Source organism: Typha angustifolia, chromosome 8, assembly GCF_048772165.1.
Source record: "Typha angustifolia cultivar Huaian chromosome 8, ASM4877216v1, whole genome shotgun sequence".
Lineage (NCBI taxonomy): Eukaryota > Viridiplantae > Streptophyta > Magnoliopsida > Poales > Typhaceae > Typha > Typha angustifolia.
Window position 1 is genome coordinate 14,914,747 of NC_133246.1, and position 22,467 is coordinate 14,937,213.

Consider the following 22,467-nt stretch of genomic DNA (forward strand, 5'->3'; position numbering starts at 1 on the left):
TTTCTTATTTTGCTCCTCTCTTCTTTCTCTTTTTCTCTCACTTCTTTCTCTTCTATCATCTAGCTGTCTATCGGCTATAACCAAATCTGTACTCTACAACCTCAGCACTCTCTCTACCCCAATTGCCCTCTCCCCTAGCCTCTTCGAGGTTGCTGGCATTGTCCCATATGAGGGCTAATTCCAGCAACCTAGCTAATGGGCTCGATTTGACTGTTTGTCAAGTTTTACCAACTTATCCTAGAACACGACCCTCCTCCCTCCTCCTCTGTCGTCTCCATCCCCTTTTAATGGTGTAGTTGCGGTCTTTGCCGTCCTTCTTCACCATTGCATCGTGTCTCTTCCACTGGTTTGAGTTGCCTTCATCGCCCCCTCACTTTACCATTTCTAGTGGGGTTTTTTTTGGATGGTGGTCATTCGAAACCCCCTTTGGCTCCCCATTATCGTTGTTGCCTTGTACCGTGATCAGGTGTTTGTAGGCTTGGTTGTATTGTATCTTGCATTCACCTCAAGTCGTCGGTCTTTGCCCATTTTTATCTCTTTGTTTACTTGTTTATTTTCTTAGGTTCTATTACAGTGATTTAAGGTGTTGTAGGTTTGTAGCATCGAGTCTGTTGTGGTTTTAATGAACTACATAACGCTGACTCTCTATCACCCGTCTTCTTTTAAGCCTCCTGTTGTGATTCTTTATTATTATATCATTGATGACCTAGAGTTGGACTTGTTTTCAATATCGTCGCCATTTTCTTCTCCCTTTATATTTATACAAGTGCTTGTATTTAGTGTTATTTATTTAATATTTTATGCTTCTTTGTTGTTCGGTTTGTGTTCCGCTAAGTTTGAGATTTGTATTTAGAGTAGCAATTGTCTTTTCTCTCCCTTTTTTTAAAACATCAAATTATAATAATCGGCTTAAATCTCAATGGAATATCAGTCTATGGACATTCCATAAAATTAAAGAGAAAAAAAAAACTCAATCTATGGAGAGTTAAAAGAAAAAAGTCTTTGATCTATACTTTCAATGAACACCTCTGGCAACTTTACAAAAGGCAGGTGTATATTATTAGTCTCTTATTACACAAAGAGTACCTAAATAAAGTGGAAGGTGGACTAATTTGGAGGCAAACAAGAAGAATAAAAAGCATGTGAAAGTTTTAAGAAGCTCTCACAATAATGGAATCCAAAGCTACTTGTCTATAGTCCAATAATATGGATCTTTGAATGCACCTACTACTACGAATAACACAACCATATATTCTTAATTTTTTTTTCTTTCTTTCTAATGTTTTTTTTCTTCTTTTTGACTAAAACCCACATCAAAATACGCTGCCCGGTACCTGGGTTGACCCCAATCCCACGGTTAAGACATAGAGTTGACCCTTCTTGGTTGACCTGAAAGCTTAGTCATTAATTAAAGTTGGAAAGATATGCACATCCCTGTTCCTCTTGGAATCCAAGTTAACCAACAATCGCCAAACGCAATACGATAGTGAGTACAGCAATCAAATATTTTGTCCATTACGCAGCTATATATCTAGCATGCTTAGATCCGATTTTAATTGCAAACCTGTCGTATTGAGTTACTCTAGGACTGTGGCTAATTCTACCATAGATATTTTTTTTTATTATTTTTAAAATAATATTCTTAGGTTCATTTTTATTCTGAAATAAAAATATAATAATTATATTTAATATTTTATTTTTTATAAAATTATTATGAACATCATTTGATTTGATATAAAATAGATTAGTAGAATAAATTTTAAGAGCAAATTAGTAAGTACATCGGTGTGCCGTAAAATGTATAAATAGTATACAACAGTATGATATCTAACTGTTGTTCTAAAATAAATAATTATATTTTATAATTTTCAAAACAATTATTCCTAAAATGAAGGGGAGCTAACTTATCCTTTCAATCACCATCTAGTTCAAAGACAAAAACAAAAAAATGAAGAAGAAATCGTTGAAACTTTTCTTACATGGTTGTTTTCAACCCATTTAAGTTTTTTTAAAAAAAAGACCCATAATCTGTACATATAATTCCAAGACTACTACCATGACCATAATAAAGGCATCAACATCCCTATGATGTGTTCAGTATTGTAAGATATTTAACTAGGAACAAGGTTGAACAGGTATTAGTTCATCATGGCATGGGAATGTACACCCATCCATCTTTCCTTCTCCTACCGTCCAGCTTCCCTTCAAAAACTCTTTTCCTTTCCGTCAGGGTGAAGACGGATACGGCGTCGTTTTCCGTCGCTTTGGCTATCTTCTGTGGCATGGGGCTCCCACGCCAACGACTTTGATTCATCCAGTGATTAATTAATAACTGCCGTGTGATGGAGATCGGTCGCCCAATGGCTCTCCATCGTGTATGTGTGTGTATATCTAATTGGATATTACCACTTTGTTCTCACCGTGGCATGCGTCATAATTCCACAAGCGTTGTATCATAATCTCGTTAAATTTCAAATAACACCTTACGTTTTTGGTAGTCTCGTCGCTTTTGTGAATAAGACCAGTTTTGTAATCTGCCCTATCGTTTTCGCATATAATTATTTCGTTTGATTAATAGCCTTACTATTATTTTGTCCCTAACTTATTACTTTCTCTCGGAGCACTAATGACACTTAGATTTTTTTTTAACTATAACTCGTGTTCCTATTGACTCCTTTGTTTGTTTTTTTTTTTTTTAAATTTGCATTCGACACCCTATATTTTTATTATTTATAAATTAAATCATATAAAATATATGTAGAAAATACTATGCGTTAGATATGATTTTCAATGTGTCAAAAATAATATCGACTGAATTTTAAATTATAGAGAAATGACCGATCTACATCTTTATCATCAACATATTTATCATTTTCTATAATTTAAAATTCAGTCGATATTATTTTTGATACGTTGCAAAATTTATCTAATTATTTATAATTCTATCTCTAATGAATATCTTCAAATTCGATAAGTAAATTAATCAAATATAATCAAATAATAACAATAATAATTTAAATTTGAATTCAATCTTAAGTGGGTAAAGTGACACAAAAGAAACATAAATATGTTCTTATCATAAAATATAAACTATAGGAAGAACAGAGTAAATTTAGGCTTAATATTTTCCTATTTATTTATGTTACTTAAAACTTTCTAAACTATTTAAAGTAAACAATAAAAGTTAAATAATTATTTTACCTCTATTTTTAAATAAGAGTAAAATGGTATCTAAATTTATATGATATAAAAATAATTAACCAAACAAAAATAAACTTCTAGCTTTTGTAACTTTTAGGCAAGATTCATGTGACTTCTAGTAAGCGGTGAGTTGGAAAATCACCGTCTCATTAGCATTCCACGTAAAACTTCGAGAAGATCCCTCAAATGCTTTGACCGACCAATTGCATCTACTTACTTCCAAGATTGCAGGAAATTTTTCACATCACGGATTTCCTATCGCCAGCAGGCAAACTCGCCTATCAAACGTATTAAAAGAACCTACAAAAATAAAACCAGAAACAAAAAGTACACGGGGACAAGGGGAAAAGAAAACAAATTTAAGAAGAGAAGGAAAAGACGAGCACGTAATTACTGTGTGAACGCAACCCGTTGGAATCTAATCATGCGTCGATACTGGTCTTTTAGTTTTCAACTGCCACATGCACAATGCTGACGTGCACCGGTCACGCGACCTAAGTTATATATATATCTATAGATATTATTTTCCCCTACTTGGAGATATACGAGGGCCACATATCGAGGAATGTCTTTGATCTCTTTACATGGATGGATGGATGGATAGATGGATAGATGGATGGGTATAAATAAATGCCTCGTCATGCTTGCAGTTGTAGCCAATTTGACGATATCTCTCTCATAGCCAATGTTGATCTTTGGAGGCAACGAAAAGATTGAATAAAAACTATTACAAACTAATTAAAGGCCAACTAGGAATGGAATTAGTTCTTCCTGTTACTTGTTATTCTTCAATTTGAATAGCCCCCGTGATGGTTGCTTTGACAATTGAAGGGAAAATAAAATAAAAGAAACATAAAGAATACTATTTGTTTAGAGGCATCAATCACCCTTTCAAAAATGTCACACGTCTAACTCCTAAAAATATTATTGACTACTTGTGATGCATCTCTATCTCTAGCTGTATTAATTGAGGCCATTTTGTATATATAACTCAAAGCAAAATTTGAACAAGGGAAGGCTCTTCTTAATAATGCATGTGTGAGCAGAATATTGTCTACGTAATCTACCCCCAAATTGATACTTAAAAGAGCCACCAAGAGAATGACGACACTTGGCGTCTCCGAGGTGGGCCCCCCTGTGTTTAATAGGCGGTGGGCCCCGTTTATCCCCCCCTCGGTCAACTAATTCTGCATTGAGAGGTGGAAAGTATTAGCTCTTGCGACGTGCTGGATGACGCCATGCCCCACGGGAACACCAGAACAGACGCAGCGCATCCTTGCGGGCATTTCGATAAATATTTCCCTCTTTTCTTATTTTTTAATTTTATTTTAAAATTAGCTAGATGCTTTAGTTCGGGTTAACATATTATCGACCGCATTATTCTTCTTAACCTATGCCCACCAACCACTATTTAATCAGGGAAGTTTGCATATTTCACCCTACAGTTTAGCATATTTATGGCTTGATCCTATGTTTTAGTAGTAAAATACAGGGTTTATAACGTAAAGTAGCCAAGTAGAGTGGCATTGGCAAATCTCTCCTCCCTCTCCCTTAAGAAAATCTAGACCGTTGGGTCCTACCCCTCTGATATGAACGGTCCAAAGGGGCGAGCGGTTAAACTGCCTGGCCCAGTAAACGGACGGCTGCGATCGATTGAGAGGGACAACATACCACGTGGATCGCAAAGCGATATGCCGTATATTCCCCTATTCGCCTCTTGGTAGAGCGTGATCAGGTAACCTCCCCGTGAGCCGGTGACTCGATCGTATCTACGCTCTGTCTTTAAACGAGGATCCACTGCATTCCCTCTCGTATCTCCGATTACTCCTCCCGCGCTATCCTTCCTCCACGTCATCCATTCTGCGATACACGCCCGGGGGACCTGTATTTATAGGCGGCCAGAAGAGGCTCTCAGCTCTTCGCTTTCGGAAAAGAAAACGAATCGAAACTAGAGAAGAAATTTCAGATACGTGATTTCAGAAGAAATTTTTTTTTTTTCCGATACGGTCTTCTGGTAGTATCGGCAGTCGGCGCGAGTGGTGCGAAAAGATTCGAGACGATATAATACCTGTGAGGACTTCAGGCGTGATGTCGACGGCGGTGGCTGGGGCGGCTACTCCGGCGGCGGCGGCAGCCGCCGCGATGCCGGACGTGTTCGCGAGGGACGCGATCATCTCCTGGTTCCGCGGCGAGTTTGCGGCGGCAAACGCGATCATCGACGCGCTCTGCGGCCATCTCGTCCAGATCGACGGCGACGGTGGCGGCGCGGAGTACCAGGAGGCCTTCGCCGCCCTCCACCGGCGGCGGATGAACTGGTTCCCGGTTCTCCATATGCAGAAGTTCTTCTCCATCGCCGACGTGGCGACTGAGCTCCGCCGCGTCGCCGCCTCCCGTGCGGAGGCGGCGGCTGCGTCCGCCATCTATTTCCCGGAGGAGACGGTTGAGATCGAGAAGGGTGCGGAGCAGGAAGAGGTGGAGGAGATCAAAACATCTCCGATGGAAGAGGAGACTGACGGAGCCGTTGACGGAGTTAGAGTTTCCGTTGTTGAGGAAGCGGACGAGGGAGATTCTTCGGGCGATTCGTCGGATCGCAAAGCCACGGACGAAGAAGGCGGGGCTGACGGACGTGAGTATTATTAAATTCCCAAATCTCCCTACTTTTTGATGCTCACCTAATTTTCTATTTTATCTTATTCCGTTATTAATTAATTCGTAAAATTTCGAAATTTATGGATCTGGTCTGTGTTTTTAGACTTGTTCAGTTGAAACGAACCTCCTCGGTAGCACCTGAAGCCAGAGTAGAAGACTCTTCAACACCCGGCACTGGACGGATCCCGTCACCGAACAGATCGGACCGCTCTGAATATCTTACATTTACTTGTTTGTTTACTTTCGTTCATCCTAGCCGTCAATACTCAGGCGAGTCCGTGACCGGAGTCACGGACAGCTGATGTTTCCCATAACGTCCGAGTTGGGGATAAAATAGGTGATAAATGCTTCCCACTTTATGTGGCATTTGCACTCCCGCCTTCTCAAACGGGGGGTACATGCAGAGACAAGATGGGGGTGTTGATAGAAAGTTACTTAATATAAAACATAAACGTGCCCTAAGGACGAATTTTCGATTTGTCCTGTTGGATTAAGGTAATTTTACCACTTATCGTCGTGTACCTCGAGGCGTCCACATGTCTCTTCCTATTAGGGTACGATCCAGGGACCGGAAGAACTTCGGAAGCTCTGGACCGGCGTGGGAGTGCGTGGGAGTCAGTCGTAGGAGTTTGGTTATGCCGTCTAAAATCCGCCGCCTGATCAACATCAGACGGGTCAGATCACAGACGAGGTGGTGGACCACGTGTTACGGTGGAATATTGGGTGGGTAGGTGACTCGTGGGGAGGTCCTGGACCGGCACGAGTCGGGTCTATGTTAGTTGAGGGGGGTGAGGGGATCAAACCCATCGCCGCCCATATGGCTAAATGAGTGGGCCAGGTGGAGCGGCGGGTGATCGGCTGTTCGATGTCGAGCAGCGTTCTGGCGAGCTGTCGACTTAGTTGACCGTGACTACGGTTTGGACCCCACACGAGCGTAGTTAAATATTGAGTGGCTGGGGATAAAAGTTGTCTCACACTTCTCGAAGGAAACTTCCGTCCCTGTGAGTTAAATAGGTCTATTAGTCACTGCTATGCTAGCTATAGGTTGGAACGATGCTATCTATGCAAATTATACACATATATACTTTATCTCACTTTATTTCGGTTCTTTAAATAAAGCATCTCTTTTATAGTATTTGTTTCACTTAAATATGATGCTTGGAGTCGTGAAATGGATTAATATTTAAGCTAGAATTTATGACAGTTTTTGTACGGATTCACTGGTCCACTTAGTCGCATTCCTACTATATATTATCAAATTAATGATGCTACCATTTGAATGTTTTGAGTAAGGCAGTCTTTAATGTCAAAACTCTGTTTCCAGTGTTACCCCACGGCATCATTGTGTCACTATTAGAAAACATTAATCAGTTCAGGCTGCTGAATTTAGACATGTTGTTCATAAAGAGTCAAACATACATGCTGATAATTTTCTGATTGTCATTTTAAATTGAGAGTAATTATGCTTAGTTGTCTTTGCATGTAGGCTCCCAAGGAGAACAGAACCTTTTGGAAAATGTTCAAATATGTTCTGACCATGAGGATTGCATGGCACGTCCTGAGAGGATCAAAACCTTGAAAGGTTTTGTAGCCAAGGAGTCTGTGAAAGGGCATATGGCGAGTTCCGTCTTTACATCATTCGTCATTCGGCACACTCTGTATTGAGATGCAGTAGATGATGCCGTAGGAATTAGTTGTTTGATTATTTGCTTTTTCGATTATGGTAAATCATGATTTAATTGTTCCCTTATTTGTATTCTGTGTTTAGGTTAATGTTGTAAAAGGTTTGAAGGTCTATGAGGATATCTTCACAGATTCAGAGCTACTGAGGCTTTCTGAATTCATAAGTGAGTTACGTCAGGCCGGAAGAAGGGGAGAACTTTCAGGTAAGCTAATCCTCATCGACAGTTGTTTCTCATCTGTTGTTTAAAATTTAAATTCCTTTATTATGGTGCAAAGTGAATATGTTTGGCTGAATTTAGAAAAGTACAAGCCACAGAAAAACTGGGAAGCTGTGTCTGTAGGTTGTCTAAAATTGAAACAGAATGAGGAGACTTGAGAGCCTGTTAGTTTTCTTTATTGATTGAAAATAAAGAAATAAATGAAGAAGATAGTAAGTTTCTGAAAGAAAGCCAAGTTGACTAATATACTAACCGTAAATGAAGAAAAATATTTCCTTTTCTAATTGGCTAGAGATATGAGGTTCAAAATTAAAGTAAGATATAATTATCTACAACGTAACGTATCCTAGATCAGGAACAAGTAATAAAGCAGTTGAAATCTAAAATTCCTATTTCCTTATATTCACTGAGCGCTTATAAGAAGGAGCAAAGGAATGTGCTGGAAAAATTGAGAGGATTCATGAAATCATCATGCTTAGTAGATCAATTCTACACGACAAAATATTTAGATTTTTGTGTGTTTTGAGAAGTTCTGGTAAATGTTTGATTCAATCAAAAGTTCCTTTTATTTTAACACACATGTTTCATGAATAAATAGGTATTTACTAATCATAATGAGGTCATTATAGTCTATGCATTTAGAAGGAATAGAAAGAATACTCGTGCATGTGCTTGCTTTAAGGACATGAAGTATACTATTTGCTATAGGTCAATCAGTCACATGCTTTTATTGAATGCTAAAAGCTTTCTATTTCTGCATTTAGGTGAGACCTTCATTTTCTTCAACAAGCAGATGAAAGGAAACAAGAGAGAGATCATTCAGCTAGGTGTTCCATTATTTCAGCCGACAAGTGAGGAGGCAACAAGTAATTCCTTAATGATATGACTGTGTTCTTCCTTTAACTTCTGCTTCAGAGCTTGAAGTCCGAAACATTATCATGATACATATCAATCATAACTACTGCTTTAAGAGTTCAGTAAACATTACTGATATGACTGACTTTTTCCTGTAAGCGCTTGCATTCAGGTCGTAAACAGTATCATGGTGCAATTAGATTTTCTAGGTCAACATCAATTGCTTGTGACCAAGAAATCCTCTTCTTCTGTTTTGTTTTTTTTTTTGTTATCTTTGCAAAAGTATTACCTTTTATGTTTTAAAACAATACATATAAATAATGGCTACCGCTGAAAGAGGGCTATGACAATATCTGATCCTTAATACATTTATTTGGAACTTCTGAGGGGCATCAAACTTGAGTGCTTTTATCTGCATTCAAGAATGAATGCGGTGCCCTCTGTGCCTATGCCATCTCCTATTATGTTGAAAATTTCACTAATATATGCTCCAATAGTCTTTATTTTCTGTTAGTACTTTCCAATGTTCATTATTCTTAATTTGCATTCACCATGTCTAATATGTAGCATTGATCTTTGGCTATCTAGAAGATTGGCTAGTAGTTCTTATAAGATCTATTTAGACATGTTGCTTCACTTCCCTTCACAGATGAATGTTCTCAAGTAAGAATCTTATTCCTGTTCTGCAGGTAGCATTGAACCAATGCCCTTGGTTCTACAGGCCGTCATCGATCACCTAGTCCAATGGCGTTTAATACCAGAGAGCAGAAAACCAAACAGCTGCATCATCAATTTCTTTGACGAGGTGTGGTTTTGTGTGAAAGGAAGGATAAGAGTCTCTGGAAAACTATAATTCTGAACAAATATACGCTTCTTTTGCAGGACGAATACTCGCATCCATACTTCAAACCACCACACCTGGACAACCCCATATCCACTCTTCTCCTCTCTGAAACTAATATGGCTTTTGGAAGGGCTCTTGTCAGTGATCACAGTGGAAATTATAAGGGCCCCCTCACACTTTCTTTGAAGGAAGGGTACGTGCTCACTTCTTTGTTCCTTTTAACTCAGCAAAACACACAGGAATCGTATGTCAAACCCATCATGCTCAAATAACTAATGAACTATAATCCAATTAATTCTTGATTTGATCTTTACTTCCAGGTCGTTCCTAGTCATGCGTGGGAACAGTGCTGACATGGCGAGGCATGTCGTATGCCCATCCTCCAATAGGAGGGTCAGCATCACATTTGTGAAGGTTAGACCTGCCATCAGCCAATCTGATTCATCTCCTCTACCTTCTCCGACGAAGGCCATGACGATCTGGCAACCTGAGACACCAACGGCACAAAAGGTCTCAAGTGGTGGCGTGATCGGCTACGGACCCCATGCGATGATCCCCACTGCATGGGGAATGGCCCTCCGTGCTCCTCTCGTCATGCTAGCGCCGGCGAGGCCCATGGTGATGAGCCCCAGTCGAAAAATGGCGCGGAGCGGCACTGGCGTCTTCTTACCTTGGACTGTTGGCCCCAAGAAGTACATCAAGCATCTTCCACCTCGTATCCAGAAGAGGAGGTTTCCCTCATTGCCATCCCCAGTAGAAGTGCAAGGCTAAGAGTATCTAATCTATCGGCTAAGTCGTTTGTTTTGTTTTTGAGTCGTCTCTGAAACAGAAGGACGTAGGTTTTGTGTGTTTCCTTCTAAGATGAGCCTGAGCCATCGGTATGAAAGCTACAGAGCTTTGGGTTCATCCATGTCGGTATTTAGGAGGTTGGTCTGTCATGTCTTGTAGTGATGTGCAGTGAATCAAAAGTTATGGAGAGAGAGTTTGTTGCTAAAGCAGTTCTTTCCGTTATGCAGTTAACTTTTTCCTTTTTTTTTTCTTTCACCTTTTCCTTTAGGTTGAAAAGATAGCTGCCATGGGTAGAGACATAGGATAGAAGAGCTAGGGACTTTTTAAGAGTTTCCTTCAGTAAAGAACAGAGTTTTGTAATGTTCATGCTAAAAGCTTTATCCATAGTTTCTGAACGGCGCCGACAATAATGTGTTTATTTTTCCAATTTTGATGCTTGAGTACAGCACTAGTTTAGCTCAATCACAGGACAGTCAGATACAAGGGAAGCTTAAGATAGACTTTGATGCCGGTAGTTTCAACTTAAATCTATGCAGAAATCGCTGGCTATCTGCGAAACTTTCAAAGTTGCTTGCAAATTGTGGTGCCTGTATCCAATGTACTGACTAGTGATGTGCAGTTCTCTCATGTAACTGGAGAGAAAGCCTTCATGAGATTTTATGAAAAATACTATCGGTATTTTATGGTGATTTAATAGAGAAAAAAGAAGAAGCAGGGGGTAGAATTATAAAAAAGACGAACGTAAGACATGAAAATTCTCAGACAAGAATCACTAACTCTGCTGTAGATCAAATAGTACAGGCTAACAGATATTAATGCTTCACCGCGAGCTATGACAATCTAACAACAAAATATAAATAATAAAAAATATTAATAGAAAAAGAAATGAAAGAAAAAAGAATTACATGCTTATTTTGAATAAACAGAGGGGACTCCCAGGAGTTGCAAACTAGCTATCGTTACTATATATTGAATTCATTGCAAACCAAACTTCAAACCTACTGACATGGGACCTCTGTTTAGTAGTTCTCACAGCTCACAAAACAACAACATATTATCCATTTTATTATATATAAATAACTTCTGCTGGAAAATCTAATCATATAACAGTGCCTAACACTGAAGAATAATATCTGCTCTCACAAATTCATTTAACACATCAACTGATCTGGGGTTCTCTTTCATTTACCTTCAGATCAACTTCTGAAACACTTCTATCCAGGTAATATGTCCAAATGCGTAATAAACTAATTTGCTTGAAGTTTTAGGACCGCGATAATTATGAGAAGAGCACAAGGATGAGTAGCTAGACATTGATACATAATACTCTAATCAATTGCCAAGATCGAGATCGTCAATCTTCATCCCAACAATACCCTCTCATATGACCATGAAAAGTAGATAGGCACCAAGTACCAAATGAAGGAAAAAAATAGGAGTCACAGCTATCAGCATTCACATCAAAAGATTTAAACCATAACCTTTTGATAAGATTAGCTCTGTAGATACCAAATTCTTTTCCTTGTTGTGTTAAATTGCGAGAGTACTTACTTAGAACAATATAAATAGATCTAGCATAGCAAAAAACATACCTGCTGATACATTTCCCTCAATGTGAAATAAACAGATACATAAATGCATGCTCATCAATACATCAATATTGATCCTTTATGCCATTCTTATTTTAATCATGGTTATATATCCATACATCAATGCTCATTGTTTTTGATACTTTGCTCCATTCAAATCTAAATAAAGGTTTTATCATCCACCAAAAGGAAATCTTTAAATCTTTAATATCCCTCATAAATTGCATATTTGAAGTTGCAATTTCTCTTTTCAAAATATTTATATAAAGTTTGAACTCAATTTAGTTCTATAGATGACAGAGTAGATTGGATAAAATTATGATAGTTCTTACTCTAGTTGTTAGATTTGATCATATGGTGGCAAGTGAAGACAAGCTAGCTATCATAGGGCATAATAAGACAAAACCAAGAAAAACGCTAGTCTTTATACCACTCTTGCACGCCTCCTCCTAAAGGTGTAGTTAAAAGCAAAACTTCCTAGGACGAAATATAATGTAAGAAACTATTTACCATTATGAAGCTCCTCCAAGAAAGTTAAACCTGATTTATGGAACATTTACCAGATGAATTCAGATGATTTGAACATCAAGAGACTGCTCATCCAAATTTCAATATTGTAATTGTTCTCAATGGTCAACATTAGATATTACAACACCAAAAACCTGGTTACAATACAGCTGTAAAATGGTAATATTCAGAGACAGATATACGGTGGATCAAACATGTATGAGCCTAATTAACATTACATGCAGAGATGCAGGTACTAGCAGTTCTAGAGTAATGAGTTGAATACCGAAGGGAAGTGTTATAACCAAAATGTTTCAAACTTGAGCTAATAAATAAAAGAAAATGATGCAACATTGTTTTCGACAAGTATGGCCATCATTAGAAGGGTCATTCTTCTGGTATTCAATGGAAAGTTTGAAGCCCAAACAGACCTAGAAGACATCAGAGTACTAATATAACAAAATGAAATTAGAGAACAATTTTATCAACATGAGAGATCATTAATGAATAACCACTTGCAAATCTATCAGTAACAAGTATGGCTGTCAAGGGGTTGTATACATAATGCAGAAAAAATGGAAAAAAAATAACAACAGATACCTCACGCCGAAGAATTAGTTCACAAAATGAAGGCCATATACTGAAACCTAATATTGATGGATAAATAGGCATAAAGTGAGTCAAACATCTTAGGCTGGGGAGTTTCAAAAGGAATCAGAATTTAAGCAGAAGAATCCATATATAAGTACAAGAAACTCAAGCTACTTCATCAGAGAAAAAGAAAAGGATATGAAGAATTGACAGAATAAATAAATTAATATCAAGAACCACAGTAAAGAAGATTGGATTGGATAAACAGTTATCTGCAATTTGAATCTCTTAATCTATCTATAACTATTCACATGGAAATGAACAGCATGTCTGAATCAACGCTTATTGCACCATTCACTCGAAAAAAGAAGAAACAGAAAGCCGAAATAGATTTAACTTAATCCGAATGACCAATATAGCCATACTCTTAAACTAAAGTTTGGGAGGCTCATCATCTTCTTCGACGTCCCAAGTCAAATCCTCGTCATCCTCTGCAGTGTTTAACCTTTTGCGCAGATCCACACTGAATGGAAGGCTAATAGAACTTGTATCACCCAATTTCTTCTCATCATGCTCCCCCAAATCCTCAATCTCATCCCACTCTATATTGTCTTCCTCAGGCATAGACGACTGGATTGATATCACGGAGAAATCACTATCCTCGCTGTTTGATTCAGCATTCTCAGATTTTCCTGCTGTTGATGGCACTTCATTATCAGCTTCTGCACCTGAACTTCCCAATTTATCAACTTGAAGCACATCAGTAGACTTGCTTGCAACTTCTTCTTCAGCTCCCTCTTTGATTTCTACTTCTTTTCCCTTTTGTTTATTTTCTTTAACTATTTCTACTTCTCCATTCTCCCCCAATTTTCCTTCTATCTTCTCTTCCTTAATCAAATCCTCCTCATTGTCATCGACCTCCCAGCTTAATTCTTCCTCCTCCTCTTCCATCGAAATCACCCTTTTCACAAGCTCTGCGCGAGCATCCTCCACTTGCTTCAGCTTATAAACCCTATAAAAGTACCTACACCAAAATGTCTCATAATCCACTTCTCCGGGCACGAGCTTCTCATGAAATTCCTCCAAATTCCCATCCTCATACAGCAACAACTCGATATCCTCCTCTTTATCAGCCAATTCAAATCCAGATCTCCACTTCTTGAAATCCTCAGCATCCTCCGGCTCCTCCGAGAACGTGCTTCGATCGGATTGGATCGCCAGGACCTGCGCCTCGAATCGGCTGTACCGCCTCCCAGGGGCGGAGGAGGAAGAGGCATCGAGATCGGAAGCGTCGGAAGGATCGACGGCAAGCAAGGCCTCCTTCCCCTGGGCGATGATCTCGGCCGTCCCTTGCCACACTGAGCCGCCGAGATCGTCGAAGGCTTGCCCCACGGATTCGAGCGACGCCTGGGCGACGGAGACCCCGGACTCGAGGGACACCGGGAGGCTGTGGACGGCGCGGGTGGCGGCATCGCGGATCGCCACCGTCTCCTTCTTAAGACCCGATCCGAACTCGACTAGATCCCGGCGGTAGGCCTCGATCACCGACTCGGATTTCGTCGTGAAGTTCCTCACGAGACCTCCCAAGACCCACCCGCCGCCGCCAGATGAAGAAGACGCGCTAGGGTTCCCAGCCGTCTCCGGCCCCGACTCCTCTCCGTTAGCCGGAGCAGCCTCGGAATCGAGGGAGAGGACGGAATTGAAGAAATCCATGTGGCGATCGAAGTTGCGTTACGGATTCGAACGGATAAAAAAAATTAATAAGAGTCGAGATGGGAATCCCAACCCGAGTCGGGACCGGATAACTGTTTGGATTTAACTATTCGTTATTATTATTATTATTATTATTATTATTATTATTATTATTATTATTATTATTATTATCTAATACACAGGATAAGAATGAGAATAGACCTTGTTAGCTAATCAGAGGGTTAATACTAGCAAATCACAACTCTTCCTGCCGAGTTGATTGAACCTCCTGCAAGTTGACCCCATATGTAGTATATCTGGGTTACAAGTGGCTAAAATGCCACGCTCATATCAAGGCGTAGAGTCAAAGTCAAGGAGTTTCAACCGCCGTTAGCAGAAGCGTAATATGCTCTCTACAGCGGGGTGCTTAATTCTCTTGAATTCTACTCTTCTTGCTATGCCCAAACACTGGCTTAGTTGTACATAGATTCCACGACACTATTTTGGAAGAGATCAACAAGAAAGCGAGGTCTTTTTTATGGGGATAGAGGGAATGGATGAAGTTTGCACCTACTCAATTGGTAGGTGGTCATTGGCAGTAAGGCTGCTGGTGTTCTAGCAGTTAGGCATCTCAACCTCACCCGTACAGGCTTAATGGCCAATTAAGTTGGTGTTCAAGGTGCTTAACAACAGGGAGAACTCGTGGGTCAAGCTAATTAAGACCAAGTTTACGCAGACGGCTTGCAACCTAAAGATGGGCTGTCATAAGCTGATTGGCAATGGGGAGTCTACTAGTGCAGTGCTTGAGCCTTGGATGTCAAATATTCCTTGGTGCCGAGAGACGTGCACCTTGCACCTCGAATTTATGGATGAAAGCCTAAAGGTTGCAGATCTCAGGAAAGAAAATACTTGGCAACTAGATTGTATTAGCAGGCTCGCTGGTTGGAAAATGCCTTTTTCCATTGCCTCCCTCCCCGTTGGTGGTGCCATCACGTCTGATCATTGGATCTGGTGGCTTCACCCGACAGGAGTGCCGCAAGCAAAATCTGTCTATGCGTTCCTTCAGTCGGAGGACCCAATGCCTTGGGATGGTTGGAGGACCATGTGGAGACTTTCTGTGGCACCTCAAATTAAAACATTTTGTTGGAAGTTGGCTTAGAAATGGTTAACGACGAGGACTTACTTGCATGGCCTTAGGTGTGGGAGAAATCGAAATATTTTCTGTGGCACCTCTTTGCAACCTCCATACTAAAACCACGAAGCATCTCCTTTTTGCCTGCAGATACAGTCTTGAGGTGTGGGAGTTGAGTAGCAAAAAAACCCGATAGGATTAGCCATAACTGGCTAACTGTTAGATGGTTACCTGACAATAAACATGATCATCGAGCGGGCTGGGTTGGACTTTTCGGAACAATTGGACTTAAGTGTTTGTTCACGGTCCGACCCACCAATCACTCAGACCGGGCTAGAATAGTCTAGCTTGTTACCGTCGCCCGTGAGAGATCGGGCTAGCCGGTCGGGCCGGGCCGGCCCGACCCACCAATCACTTGGCCCAACCCATATTTTAGTTATTTTTAGAATTTTTTTAACTATTAGCTTATTTTTTTAAAAAATAATTATATTCCTCCATTTAAAAAAAAATAAAATTTTTTAAAGGTGTGCTTAAAATAATACAAAACGGTATAGTACCAAAATACTTTTTTTACTGTAGCAGTGGTAAGTTACTGTAGCAGAACGGGTAAAGTAACAGGCGGACTACTGTAGCAGAACGAGCGGACCTAGTTGCGGGCCAAACGGGTGGGCTTTCGGACCGGGTCAGGCGGGCAAAGGGCTGGCCCGTGCCACCCATGGGTAGTTTGGGCTCGGTCCAGGCCGGGCCTAAATCGGGTCCGAGCCGAGCACGAACGAGCTGGGCCATTTGATCATGTCTACCTGACAAGAGTAAGGATGTCGTTTTTAAGGTCTTGATTGCTTAGACATTGTGAGGCATATGGAAACAAAGAAATATGAAGGCATTTGGTGGGGAAGTTGAGGCCATGACAACGGTAGCGAGAAGGGCTATGCAATTGGTTGCGGAGTATGTCAATAAGAGCAAGTGACAGTCAAGCCTAACAAAAGAGAGCAGATTAGACGAGCCAAGTCAGAACCAAGTTGGATTAAATTGAATACTGATGGTTCTTTTAGTAGGGGAACCAACCAGGGTGGAGCAGGTGCAGTTGTACGTGATGGATCTAGCTCCTTGGTTGCAGTGGCGTCGGGACCGGTGTCGTGTGAGTTGACAATTATAGTGAAAGCTTGTGCAATGAGGATGTGACTCAATATGCTAGATGATAATACAAACGTCATAGTGGAGACATACTCACTAGAGCTTGCTAGAACACTAAGACAGAACATATGTCCATGGCATATAAGGAATCTAGTTAATGATTGTCTGACTAGCATTCGAAGAATCCAACAATTCAAGGCTCACAAGTCTATGACTCCTATGACAATGCTGGCCTAGACAAAGAAAATGCTAGTGGAAAATTTTTTACCCTTACCCTAAACTTTAGCATAGCTCTTTTCCTAGAGCCATCACAAACTATCCATTGAATCAAGTTTGAATTCAACTTTATTCGTATAACATGTCATATAACTAGCTACACATATAACTTGCACATGATAATCTATGAATGTAAAATGTAATATAAACCTAATAGAACAAGTGTTTGAGAAATTTTCAATAATTTAGGAGAGCCATGTAGCATAAAAAATATATTCAAAGAAGGTACACAACGATACTTTAGAAGGCGTAAAAATAATTGACCATAATAAATATAAGTCGAGCCTTATTGTGTATGATCTTTTGTTAGACACATATTAGGTTCGATGTACTTTTGATTTATGTCAAGGTCTCTTGTGTCGTAACACATGTTTTGGGTTCGTATAGTTAAAAATATTGCTTGATAGCATCTTAGGTTAGGCTTGTTATATATACTTACGTACCGTGAACATATAAAGTATGACAAAATAACTTGGATGAATCATGAATGTAGTAATCCAAGAGCTTCGTTTACCACCTTAATTAATTCTTATTAAACAGTTCCTAATTAAACAATATTTATAAGGTGTTCTCTATATCCAAAATCATAGATGTGACTTAGTATTTTTCATCAATTAGGGGGCTATATTCATAAATATAGAATACTAATTTAAGTGTTTTTGTTTATAATATTTTTAATATTTATAAATCACACCCCATATTTTGTAAAATATTTGTAGAATGCACTCTGCGATTATGGAAGTTAATTATGCTGCTACTAACGCCATCTAGATGACATAATGAAAGAAGTATTATATCAATATTAATATCTTGTCTGCTAGATGGAATTGAAACCTGCTATCAACCTTTCTACCTCACAATTAGGGTTGTTAAAACAATTAAACCAGCTCGAGTTTGGCCAAGCTTGATTACTTAAATTACGCTCAAAATTAATTTCAACATGAGCTTAAGCACAAGCCGACAAAGTAATTATGTAAATGTAAAATTAATTATAAATGATATATGTATGGGTTGATAATTGTTTTTGGTAAGCAGGGAGCTTAAACTGAAAATAAATAGCTCGAATCTGTGATATATACAGAATTTTTAGGGTGTTATTTATAAATAGGGAGTTTTTTTTTTCCTTTAATCTCAATTCGGATTCGGATTTTTGGCAATGCAGCAGTTATACTAGTAGGACTCGGACTATAATAGCTATAAATATATATCTTCTAAGCCTCCTCCAAATCTCGTCCCAATTTCCCCTCTGTTGATAAGAAGATCGAAGGGTTTGCACATTCCAGGCATGCCGACCTCCATGAGATTGACGAAAGGCACCAAAGTCGAGGTCTTCACAAGGAGGGAGGTCGTCTCCGGCTCCTGGCTGCGCGCGACGGTCCTCTCCGGCAATGGCCACACGTACCGCATCCAGTACGACGACTACCCGCCGGGCATGCCGCGGTCGTACGACCGCGTGCCGAGGAAGGTCGTGAGGCTTCTTCCACCACCTCCTCCTCCAACGAAAGGGCTGCTCTTGAGGATCAAGATACCGCCGAAGGCGGCCGAGGGGGCGGAGCAAGTACTCCATGAGGTTCCGGAGATGGACGACGACGACGACGACATGGCTTCGGTGGATAGCAATAGCCCGCATCATCGGGCTGCAGGGAGTGGAGAGAGGAGATGGAGTCACCGGGATGATCTTGAGATGTACCGAATATATATGAGGAGTCTGTACGAGGCGGGGCCGAGCATCCCATGGGAGCAGTATATATGCATGATAAATATCGGAGAGTTTCTCCACATAACCCTAGAGGAGCACAGGTCGGTGCTGCACGAGCTGATGAGATCTCGCCGGGCGTCTGATGCCCTTAGCAGCCCGTAGATACTAGCATCCAGGATACTACTTATACATCTCTTTGCTTCCTTAATCCTTTCATCTCCTCATCGATCACCATCGCTCGTTTGTTTTTGTTAGTTTGTATCACATGTTAATGTTGTTCGATCGTCAATGTTGTTGATATATATATATGCATGATTAATTAACTGTAGCATGTAAATCCTTAGGGTTTCTTGAGTTCTTGGACGTCCGTCCTTTCATTTGGTTGAGACTTTGATGTACTTCCAGTGTCATACGTACCTTTCGACTATAAATATATATTAAAAAAAAACTATTGGTTCAGTCCAGATGCACATCTTATTGACCCAAGATATCATCAAACGATATTATTTTAATGATACGTACCGAGATATTACTAAACAAAGGACCTTAATTCGTGGTTGAACAAAACAAATACGCATGTATATATCCATGCAGGAAAAACCATTGGCCTCTTAATCAACGTGACACTTATAATTGCTTTGAAAGTGAACATATGGATCGGGAGAATAGGAGAGAAGAGAACAGATAGAATATAATCTTGTTTGTTTGGATTGAATATTTAGGAGAAAAAAAGGGAGAGAGAAAATCCAAGTGAGGCACTTAACTCCCACCTAAACTATTCAATTTATAAGGGTTTATACACTACAGTATAAATAATTGTAAATCACGTCTTATATTTTAAATTTGCTTAATAGCATAACAGAAAAATAAAATATTTTATCAAATTTTATATGTTGTCTGCCACATTTATAATTTTGTTTTTCTTTTTTCTTTTCTTTTTTAGTATTTCTTTGGCCACTAATCTCATACCTAGAGGATGAAAGAGACATAGCTTGCGGAAAATCCAAGTGAGGCATTTGCTCTCAACTCCACTATTCGTTTGAATCTCCCAACTCAATCGTATCTTGTAGAAATGATCGCAAAATTCTAGACCAAAAATTAAACAAGAAGTTAAATTAAATTTCTTAATTAGAAGAAGTAAGGTGCTATTATAAATATTAAAATTATATGGTATAAATGATATACACATGGAGGACTCGTCCCACTTCCCTAATTTATTGTTTCTTTCCCACGATGCCTATTACAAACCCAACTAGTAACATTCAACTCCTACCCAAATAATAATAATAATAATAATAATAATAATAATAATAATAATAAATAAGAAGATAGAATTCCATATAATAAAAGATAACTCTCCCTCATGCGCTTCTAGCGTTGACCAATCTAAGTTCCTCCTTCCGCTGACTTCCATAACTAGCTCTATGAGTCCATCCTTCTCTTCCTCTCTCCTCACTGGCCTCCATCCTCCTCTCCTCCTCCTTCTCGATCTCTTGGCCTTCCATTCTTTTCTTTCTATTTGAAGGAAAGCTTTAAATCGTCAACTTTCTCTTCCCACTTGCTTCTTCTCTCTCCGGAGATAATAAAGATCACTCTTCTAGCGCGGGTGACGAAGACCTATAAAGATCATAAGGAGCCCAGAGATGATCGACGATGCATGGCTTCCTAGAATCCAATCTCAACCAAGGCTTCCCCTTTCCACTCCAATGCAAGAGACTAATGGGTCCGGGATGGAGACTCCGACACTTCCCTTCGATGTTATCTCCTCCCAATCCGTGCTGATTCCATCTGTGATCCACCGCCTTTATGTTCCCGGCGAGCACCAGCAAGAACGGCGGCAGCGAGCCCAGGTGGTATATCCTCTTCATCTTCTGCACTCCCATCCACTCCTCCACTATCTTCGTGTACCCTCCTTCTCTCCACTTCTCCACGTCCATTACCATCACCCCGGTATTGAAGTAGCACGGTCGGCGCCCCTCGAAAGCCGCAGCGAGGGACCGGTCCGACCAGAAGGCATCGGTGAAGTACTTGGTGAAGTTGGCGTGGCAGTACTCTGGGGCGGCGACGACGCGGGAGTCGAGGTCGACCTCCCAGAGGCGGCGGATGTCGTCGACTACGACGACGTCGGAGTCGAGATAGATGACGCGGGCGACGTCGGCGGGGAGGAGGTCGGCGAGGTAGATGCGGGCGTAGTTGAGAGGCTGGTCGAGGGCGTGGCGTACTGAGCGGGAGATGCGGCCGCGGACGCGGGCGACATCGAAGCGGTAGACGCGGGAGTCGAGGTAGGGGAAGGCGGCGCGGATGGCGGCGAGGAGGTCGGGGTCGGGGCGCGCGGCGAGGAAGTGGAACTGGACGTCCTCCGGGCAGGCGGTGTGTTGGAGGATGGAGAGGACGGCGGCCATGGTGCCCCGGAGGTAGTTGGCGTCGAGGGTCATGGCGATGTCGACGCGGGAGGACGGGAGGCAGTCGTCGCCGTTGCGGAACGCCGGTGCCTCGCGGAAGGCCGGGAATGATTGCGGCGGGCGGCGGATGACGTCGACGCGGATGCCGGATACTGCAACTGCGTAATTATCAAGAAGAATACTCATGAGCAAGAAGAAGAACAAAGGCAGTGCTTTTATCAACGATGACGAGGAGGAGGACAGGGACAGGGACAGGGACAGGAGGCCGCCATTGTGGAGGTAAGAGATAGAGGCCATCCTGCTCCTGTGTTTTAGTGGATGGAAAGGGCTCAAAAGAAGTAGAGGAGGAACAGGAGGAGGAGTTCAGGAGAAAGGGAAGGCATCAATATTGGAGGGGCGGTGATGGAGTCTTCTTACCTTGTCGGTGGAGAGGATGTTTAGGAATTAATTAGATGTGAGGAGGAGACTATTAGGAGGATGGATTAAAGTTGAACAAATCGGTAGGATTGAGAGGAAGGGAGGAAAGAGCGGGATGGTAATGATTAATTTGCTAATTATTGTTGTTATTATTAGGCATATCCAGGGGAGAAGAGTTTGTCATTGATATAATGCAATGGTATTCATCTGGGAGGTGAGTTGGGAAGCCGCGTTGACTACAGTGAGAGTGAGAGGGAGATAGATTACGGGCGAGTTTAGATCCCAAAGTTAGGTGGTGTTCTTCGTGTCGGTGGCGATCTAAGTGATCAGGAGGAAATGAGAGGGATCAGATCTAATGAGTGGGTATGAAGGTTCCTTCACCTATCATCTATGATATCGACAAGTCCCAATTAACAACGTGATGTTGAATTAAAAAAAAAAGAAAAGAAATAAAAAGAAGGAATGTAAAGCGTGATCCAATCATCAGCACCACCATGTGCACATATCATCAAACCGTGTGATTCCAGCTCTTTTCCACCTGTAGTTGCCATGTTCGTAAAGGCATAGTTTGATATATGTATTTTATATGTATTTATCTACGAAAGCTTCAATGGTAGAATGATCTTCTTTCACAAGATTTGTAGTATCTTATTATTGCCACAACACTAGGAATGATTTGTATGCCAAGGCATAGAAAAGCAGTTCAATTTTCATTAACTCGGCTCATTCATTAGAAAGGATCCGAAGGATCATTGCAAACTTGACAATGCAATGCGACAGAAGACCCTA

General features: G+C 40.7%; 3 protein-coding genes across 4 annotated transcripts; 1 reads left to right on the forward strand and 2 right to left on the reverse strand.

The window, feature by feature from the left end:
- The first annotated feature begins 5,109 nt into the window (after nucleotides 1-5,109).
- Nucleotides 5,110-10,625, forward strand: LOC140764662 (RNA demethylase ALKBH10B-like). The gene is made up of 7 exons (XM_073103344.1): nucleotides 5,110-5,827; nucleotides 7,337-7,467; nucleotides 7,619-7,736; nucleotides 8,516-8,617; nucleotides 9,296-9,411; nucleotides 9,489-9,643; nucleotides 9,771-10,625. The coding sequence occupies exons 1-7, from the start codon at nucleotides 5,290-5,292 to the stop codon at nucleotides 10,219-10,221; spliced, it is 1,611 nt and encodes a 536-aa protein (XP_072959445.1). The 5' UTR covers nucleotides 5,110-5,289; the 3' UTR covers nucleotides 10,222-10,625.
- A 2,557-nt stretch (nucleotides 10,626-13,182) lies between these two features.
- LOC140764931 (uncharacterized) lies at nucleotides 13,183-14,716 on the reverse strand. Its single transcript, XM_073103798.1, has one exon. It carries the CDS (start codon nucleotides 14,637-14,639, stop codon nucleotides 13,359-13,361), a length of 1,281 nt encoding a protein of 426 aa, XP_072959899.1. The 5' UTR covers nucleotides 14,640-14,716; the 3' UTR covers nucleotides 13,183-13,358.
- Nucleotides 14,717-20,007: 5,291 nt separating this feature from the next.
- Nucleotides 20,008-22,023, reverse strand: LOC140764171 (probable galacturonosyltransferase-like 4). Of its 2 annotated transcripts, XM_073102580.1 has the most exons (2): nucleotides 21,679-22,017; nucleotides 20,008-21,419 (listed from the first exon to the last, which is right to left on the reverse strand). In XM_073102580.1, exon 2 carries the CDS (start codon nucleotides 21,292-21,294, stop codon nucleotides 20,449-20,451), a length of 846 nt encoding a protein of 281 aa, XP_072958681.1. In that variant the 5' UTR covers nucleotides 21,295-21,419; nucleotides 21,679-22,017; the 3' UTR covers nucleotides 20,008-20,448. The 2 variants fall into 2 exon arrangements, with proteins under 2 accessions (XP_072958681.1, XP_072958680.1); XM_073102579.1 differs by having other exon boundaries at nucleotides 20,008-22,023.
- Between the last annotated feature and the right edge of the window lie 444 nt (nucleotides 22,024-22,467).